Here is an 8,570-nt window from a genome sequence, read left to right as displayed (position 1 = left end):
TGCTGAAGAATTTTTGTGTATATCTTGGGTGAAACGTGAGTAGAGCTTGCCCAAAAATGTGCGGCCTAGAGCCCGTCCCCAGTGGCACACGCTGCCGAAGATGTTGCATCTGAACTTCTCTGGCTTCTAAGAGTCTCACACGCACCCACAACCCACCTTACTCTAGAGCTCAAAACCAATTTTACACAATTTCCCATAACAACTACCTCGGACGGTACCATCTCAAACTCTGCCAAAACAAGTGCACCAACAGACCAAGGAGAAACGTTCTCCTCCATGGTCATCCTGCTCAGTAACAAACTTCCAGACGAGTCGATTCGTGTCCCATTGCCTTACTACCGTCTAGCGCGATATCGACTGATTTCACTGCGCCATGTTCCTCAGCCATTAACTTGTGATTCACGTAGCCTCCTTCTATAAACCAAACTATGTTTCATTTGCCGCTGACACAATTAGGGCCCACCACCACAAATACCAAGCGCCAATCAATTCATGTCACTTTTCAGATACGCCATCTGTTTGGGCCCAGAGTCAGCAATCTCTCAAACCGAGAGAAAAGCTTCTGATTTCCTACTGACGTGCAAACCCACGGACCTATACGGCAGACTGACAGCCGCAACATTGCTCATGGTGACTGCTATTTTAACTTTTGTCTGGGCCATCTTCTCTTGGCCAAAACGCGAATGCGCGAACAATCTCAGGGTCATGCTACCCACATTGCGCGAACCAACCAATCAGAACGCTAGTTTTCCTGAACCTATTCGCCCCCTCCGGGTTTCCCGCGTACTACGCTCAGGTTCCTTTAATGAATGCCCCCGCTTCTTTCGAGCCATTTCTGTTGGCGGACGGCGAGAAAAAGTATGCTTCCTTAATCAGTGGGTCAAACTACTTGGTAGGATATCCTTTGAAAAGGATACTCAAGTTCCCAATGCCGCCATTTTCACCTTGAACCGAGAAGATCATACCGTCGGCAACATGCTGACGTGGTAAGTTGCGTTCATCCTGTGTTTAGGATGCATCACCCGTTGGAAGTCTCGTTGTTCAATCAATGTTATTGAAGTAGGGTGTCTAGTTTTGTGTGGAAATCAGTTCAAGCTGGAAAGCTGCGCGAGGCCTGCTGGGATCCCTCATGTCTGAATGACAGACATATATAGCATAAATGCGACACTGGAAAACACGAACTAGGACTTAAAGAGTTCAGACAAGCTTGCAACTCAGGCGGCAAGGCTGAAAATCGTCTAGATTCCAGCACTGGTGAACTAGGGGGTTCCGCTGCATTATCTGTAAGCGCTACAGCTGGTAAATCCGAAAGAAAATTTCACTACACAAGTCTCCAGGAATGGCTGTGCTAAGCTCTAAACAGAAAGATCATGTCTCATAACACATGCGGTCGCCAAGACCTAATTGTGTCATTATAAGACGGTTAAATAAACAGCCGTCTATTGTTAGCCGGATTTCACGGTTTATAGTCGTCACTTCAGAGAGGGTTGGTAAACAATAGGACAGTCTGCTGCTGGGCCACGGTTCGCTTTTGTCAAAAGAGCTTTGTCAGGCCACGTGAATAAGTTGCCAAGTTGACCGTGTTTTAAGGCAATCAGTGAACCAGTCGGTCAGTTTTACGACCAAACGACTTTACCAGTGCTGTATGTCGAAAAATCAACCAACCAATCAATCGTTCAGCTGTAGCACCCTTTCGGTGCTTAGCTGCCATGCCAGAAGAGAGAAGGACGAGGCCTGAGACACTCAGGGTGCCCAAGCCCAGACAGAAGCAGTCGAGATGCCGAGGTTGGTTTTGAACCGCGGACCTTCTGACTGACAGGAGCAGTCGAGATGCTGAGGTTGCTTTTGAACCGCGGACCTTCTGACCCGTGAGTTGGCAACTTAACTACTGAGATATTTCGAGCTCACTGTTCATCAGTTCAAAGTTCTTAACTACTGAGATATTTCGAGCTCACTGTTGTTCATCAGTTCAAAGTTCCCTGTTGGTTAGTGTGGATGACTGAAACTTACGACAGATTGGTTAGGGAGTTGTGTTACAGTTGAATCCGGATTTTGAGATCTTGATTTTGCGGTCTAGGACACCTCGATGGAATATACCTCTTGGGTGTCGTTCACAGATTTTATTTGCCTATGTGCGTTGAGGCTTGCCAGAATAATTGGGTCGACGTTGGGGGGATTAAGTGGATCTTGGGTTTGATACTTTTAAACCCAGAACATCTAGCTGATAACCACCTCGTGTCACCCCGTCTGAACAAAAACCGCTCTCCACACGCTTGTCAATTCTAAGCCCGCTTCTATTCAAGTTGGAATGCTTAGCGATTTTCACCGCCTCGTCCCAGTTCCCGTGGCATGGGTCTTAGTCGTTTCGAAATTTCCACATTTTCTAAATCTTGTCTGTCCAGTGCAAACCCGTCGATTGCCGAGTCTCTGACTATCGCCTGATATCCACTTACGTTTCTGGTTTCCTGGTTATCGACTTTGCTCGCCGATTCCGGTGTGCAGTTCCTTAGTTTTTTGACCCGTGTAAACCTTTGCGTAACCTCTACGTTTTATTTTGTATACACCTAATCCCATTGACCGGAAGGTGATCCTTCAACTGCACCAATACTGAGTGCGAAGTTTTTCTCCTCTCGATTGGTACTGTAAGGTTAGCCCTATTGGCTTCAGTTGTTCCTGTTTTGTATGGAATGACTGCTGTTCCGACCCACTCATTGTTGGGTCTTGGTAGTGTGACTAGTATCCATCTTAGTTGCCGCTTAATTGGATGCACTGGGTATGCCGTCTTAAATTTGCCTTTTTTTTTACCTCAAGTTGTGTTGTTGTTCGGTCGACCTCGGTTCATAGTATCGTTTACTAAACATCAGTAAAACCATACTAGCATATACTTCTTTTAAATGTGCTGACGCTCATGCATCCAAGCTATTGCCTTCAATGCATAGCTCCCTTCCCAACTCCCCACCTAACAGTCCACCTACAGTGCTGTATTTATGCACTAATTTATGAGCTCTCGCCTCCAATGCGCATCTACCTACCCCACCTCCCTTAATCATCGGTGAACGAAACCGTAGCTGCTACAACCACTGTATGACAAGTACGCGGTTATTACGGTTGATGATGAAAGGTTTAAAACTGCACAAGTGTCTGTTGTTTCCTTCACGCAGTTGTTTTTTATTTCCCATCTGAATAAGCGGTTGGACAAGGAACCGTAGGCCCCAACTCAGACCATGACATTGCAATGTGAAGTAAAAGCGTCTGCAGTCAAATTGTGTATCTCTCACTGAGACCCACGTGACCCATCCCAGTGGCAGGCGTGTTGTCATTTCCTAATGGGGCTGTCTAGCTAAAGTTTACCTGTCGTTTTATGCTGGGCTAGTTTGATGAAGGTCGCAAAGGAAGTTGATTCACTCCCACTGGTAGCGCCTTCGACATGGTGCTCAGATGTGCTAACTTTGGTGCTGTCCAAAGGCGTAGGCACCTTATTCTTGGTAGTTTTCCTGGTAGGCGCAGAACTTCTCCACACTAACCTTCCGCCATCTCCATTTGTTTACACTCTATGCCGGGGTTCTACTCCGTCAAGATTGTATAGCAATTAAACATCAATATGTATTGCCGATGTATTGCTGTCAGTGATGATGGTGAGGACTTAGCTCGGGTTTTGTCTAGATTTTCTTAAGCTAGCTTTTTCTGCGCAGTGACCACCGGAGGTTCACTGAGTTAAGGGAATGTCCAAGACAAATGAAGGAATACGTGGAATGTGTGCAACTATGTCATCCTGAACGTGCCACTGAGAACTGACATTCCTTGGGTGGTAGAATGCAACCGTCTGTTGGGTCCATATTTTCGACGGCTCTGAGCTCATTTTGATTCTGGACCGACCGCTGACAGATCAGTCACGTACTACTTGGGCTTACTGGCCATTGCAGCGTCTAACTAAGCAGCAAGGTGTAAAGCTCCGCGTAAAATCCCCGTGACTTGAGGCATTCGCCTCACCAGCTAGCGAATCCTGTCTGCCCCACGACAGAATTATAGTGCGTGCTTAAATCGGGTCTCTAATTGGGTACCTGACGGAGGGAAGCTCAGGTCAAAGATGCTGAGAAGCACCTCCGGACCCAATTTTCTCGGTTCGAGAGAATCCTTGCATTTGTTGGTATTTTCTGTAATTAGTTTGCATATTCATCCACCTAACTGGGTTAAGTTGAACGCTGCTGTGGCAAAGGTGTCTACTTAGGATGTCTAATATTGTTTTCACAAACCGGAACTGTAGCCTTCGCGCGAGTTTTCTGTGTACCGCCGATCGAATTGTTCCTCTATTTGTATGCTGCGGTGCTCCAGCTTGTTCCTCCTGGCCGGTTAGTGTTATGCATAATTCGAAGCTTGCGGGAGCAATGTCTCTGCTGGTTACACTTCGTGGAGTGAATTCGGGTTTCAAGTCGCGCAAAATGTCAGCGGGAATCTTCGCGAAATTTCTTCCGTTTGCCCGGTTCCCTGGTATTTCTGAACCATACGCTTTGGGACTTCTTGAATCGTTTCGTCCAGCCATTCGACTGCAGATGAATTGGTAGTGACAGAACCTTCCGAATACCTATTAGGTTAACTGAATTTTATCGCTTGTGTATGGAGTTCCACAGCCACAGAATAATGGTCCGAGTTTCAAGACTGTAATGTCAGTCGTGGATTTGTTCACCGGAAGCATTTTCGGCCAACTTCTGTGGACATAGACCTCGAGCAATAACTGGTGACCAGCAAGTGGTCGGTTTGCAGTCGAGACCAGCCCTTTGTCGTTTGAGGCCGGGACCGTAGGTTCTAACGGCTGTTCAGTCTTACGATTGACACCTACTTGTAGTGCACCATTCATGGGACCGTGAATCTGGGTATCCAGATCACGAATCGGGAGAGATTTGGCTTCGCCCATTCGAGTGACATTATTATGTCAGTTGACAATCATAGAACATCTGAAGTAGCCCTCTATTTCGGTATGCAGTTTGCACGTTCAAATTGCGAAGTGTTACTTCAGGAATTCTCACCCCCATGTATTCCTTTGAAACTTCACGTTAAGGAACTTGATTTTACCGATACGGTTACTCATCTGTGCAGCTGCGTAAGCCAGCAATGCACAGTAGCAGATGAAGTCAGTGCACGCAGGGGTCGCTGGGCCTTGTCCACAAAATGACTGTGAAGGCAGTCCTACTTTATAGTTATGAAACTCAAAATTTCCCGGTGTTTTATCACCGATATCTTCGTAGTACAGCATCCCTTAACTGGATGTAACTGGTATGTAAGGAAATCAACCTTAGGCGAATACCGGGACTCACTCGAGCAGCAGATAATTTTTATCTTGTTAAGTTGGTTGGAAAATGTGTTACATATGTACGAGCACCGGCTACCAACGAAAATTCCCTTTTCCATTTCGGAGCCCTGTTGACAAAAGAATCGTGGAAGCTACAGAGATGCCGGTATTATTGGGATTGCTGACACCGTTCTGAGAAAACCCAGCAGCACCTGAAAACAGTAAGTCCGTAAAGATCAGGCAGATTCCATCCCGGTTGATGCATTGGTCATGCTTTTAAGCTTCGACGACTTAAACTTACTGGCAACCAGCAATAATCTTTGATATTAAAATAGTATTGGACTATGTCAAACGCTGTGTATTATTTCGCTTTTTAACTAGCAAAGGCACTTTTGAGGTCTTCATTTCAACTAGTTTACCATCAAAAGTGAGATCCGACAGGTCTGCCCTCTCGCCATCCCTCTTCATCTTCGTAATCCCATCAAAAGTGAGATCCGACAGGTCTGCCATCCCTCTTCATCTTCGTAATTGAAGTGGTAATCGAGGGCCGCCGAACTTTTTACTGTCTCGGGCTTCCAGCTTCTTCCCAGAGGTTGCCTTGGTGACTACGAATGCGCGGATGACTTTGCTGCTTTGTTCAGATTTAGAATGTTATCATGCTTCACGGCAGTGAAGCATCGGTGTTGAACACTGACGTCATGCTGTCGATGATGATGATGATGATGTTATCATGAGACGAACGCTTGAAGGCCTCCAAAACCCTGATGTTCAAACAGCCTTTGACGAAAACCTTGTGGATCTGGAGTATGTAAACGACATCGTTGTCATCTTGGAAGGCGCAGGTGTTTCTGGATGAACTGACCAACATCATCCCGTCATTTGGTTGTAAGGTAATGCTCGTGGAAACGCAGTCACTGTGAACTGACCAACATCATCCCGTCATTTGGTATGTACGTTGCACCCACAAGTTGTAAGGTAATGCTCGTCGAAACGCAGTCACTGAACACGCCAATTACAATCCAGGGAGATCCAATGGAGGTTATGGAACGTTTAACGTATCTTGGAAGTCCTGTTAGTTCTGAGTGTAGTTGACAGATGAAAGTCGTGTTAGTTCTGAGTGTAATGTGACAGATGAGGTCAATGCACGAATATGCAAGGCCCGGACCGTGTTTGCTAATTTGAGGCACCTATGGCGTCAAAGTGGTGTATCGCTGAATCTCAAGGGACGTGTGTATCAAGCTGCATTCCGGGCTGTTTTATTGTACGGTTGGCCTGTTTGAGCAACGGATTTGAGACGTCCTCAGGTATTCGAGAATGGTTGTTTCAGAGCCATAGCTAGTGTGGTTTGGTGTCTTCGAATCCGTAACGAGACAATTAGGAAGCGAGTTTTTGGTTGTGCAACTGGTACTTCCATTTAAGAATGTATCCAGCATCAGAAGCTGCGTTGACTGGGATATGTGTTGCGTTTGTCGAAGAGAGTGTTGTTTTTCATGCCCAGCTCAGAGTGGCGGGAGCAAAGAAGTGGCCAACCCTTGAACTGGCAGAGGAGTATGAAGGAGATTACGAAACGTTTGGGTACTGTCGGACCTCGCCTTCCAGGATGAGGTCCGCGTGATCCTCACTGCGCCTGGCTAGAGACACCGTAAGATATGTCTGGCAACCGATTTCAGTGGCGTTCTTGTCTTCAGTTTCTACCCAGATTGCCTGAATGAGTGCCTGGAGGTATAGGCACCTCGGTAGGATTGTGGTAAGCTATCACTATCAGGAAGGTCAGATTCCGGAAAGCGACCACTGAATATCCGAAATCTAACGAGACTCTCAGTTCCGCTAGGTGCTGACCAGAGAGACAGCAATTTCTCAATGTACAGCGCTTCACAGCCTTGTATTAAACCGGAGAGAGAGACAGCAATTTCTCAATATACAGCGCTTCACAGCCTTGTATAAAAACGGCGACAGCACGACTCAGCGTTGATCGGGGTCAGACAACTCCCCCGCAATATGCAGCGCGTCACAGCCGCGTACTAAAGCCAGACCGCGTGAAACAGCATTGAACCAAGTTCAGACAGTGTCCATCCAATACATAACTTGAGGCCGTTGTATTTTCGCACTCGCACGCACTGACCCTCTCGCACTCGGTTGTTCGGAATATGGCTGTTGTGTTCCCTTCTGTGAGTCTTTTTTTCGGCATTAGGCACTGGAGCGGGTCAGCAGCAGATACCACAGAGTGGCGAATCAGCAGATATAACAGTTTGCAAACCTATTACCAAGCTCGGCGAACAGATAAACTAACATGTGATCAATCAACACAAGTTGTTTTTCCTGTGGTCTTTCCAGGGCCTCGCTGTAACTTCTTCTCAAGTCCATCTGTTCAGAGATTGAGAGCTACCCCTAATCCTTAACATGTTTATGACTGTTTCAGCCAAACTGAATAGTGGTTTTATTAAGGCTTTTGCCAACTAAGAACCTCGGCACACGAAATCTTAGCGCAAAATCCCTTTACAGATTGATTTGTTTTCTGCTGGGTCGTACTCAGCGGGTTCCCAGGTTATTCTGTTCCCCCAGGAACATATCCCTTCTAGGCTGTTACGTTGTTAGTCTTTTTTGGGTGGACTGATGTGCTGTTTGAGAAGGGTAGGTGAGTAGTTCAAAACTTAATAGTTGTTCATTTTTCCATATATCCCTGGATCTTCTAGCTAGTGAAGAGGCAAGGTGCTATGGGTGGACTTTCTGAAACCATGTGTCACGGGCCAGTTACAATCACTTTTCTGTTAGCTAGAACTTTGCTCCCAGTTCATTCAAAAATCCTGCGTTCAGGTTTCTCATCTATCTGCCCTGTCATTGAACCGTGAACGCCGTGCACACTTGATTTTTTTACTTCTAATGTCTCGCCACTAGTTCATTCCTCTTAATTTGGTACCCTTCTCCTTCATTTCGTCCCCTTCCCCTGTTTGTCAGTCAACTCCTCAAAGATCCAAGAGTATTATTTGCTGGATACAAAGCACCGCATCCACTGGAACATAAAATCGTCATTCGAGTGCAAACCTTACCACCAACTACACCCCTGGATGTATTTATTTCCGCTTTGAAAGACCTGGTCAGTGAAGTATCAAATATTGAAGAGCAGTTCAGAGTAAGCTTTCCATCCACATTTCAGCCACTGTCGTCCACTTTTAGATGGCAACCAAATGAGGACCTCGTCGCGATTCCTCCTGTACATAATTGTCTTTTCTGTATACGCAATAAAGAACTGCACGCTATGTTCTGTTCTCCTATGCTATAGCTC

At 46.2% G+C, this 8,570-nt stretch overlaps 1 protein-coding gene across 1 annotated transcript; it reads left to right on the top strand.

Moving 5' to 3' along the window:
• Window positions 1-507: 507 nt before the first annotated feature.
• T265_12794 (hypothetical protein) lies at window positions 508-8,567 on the top strand (the record flags this gene model as incomplete). Its single annotated transcript, XM_009165494.1, has 2 exons — window positions 508-986; window positions 8,243-8,567. Coding segments are annotated over 2 exons (804 nt in total), but the record flags the coding sequence as incomplete, so codon positions are not given.
• Between the last annotated feature and the right edge of the window lie 3 nt (window positions 8,568-8,570).

This window comes from Opisthorchis viverrini (genome assembly GCF_000715545.1).
Source record: "Opisthorchis viverrini unplaced genomic scaffold opera_v5_15, whole genome shotgun sequence".
NCBI lineage: Eukaryota > Metazoa > Platyhelminthes > Trematoda > Opisthorchiida > Opisthorchiidae > Opisthorchis > Opisthorchis viverrini.
The sequence above is the reverse complement of the archived record's forward strand: the minus strand, read 5'-3'. Positions and strand labels throughout refer to the sequence as shown.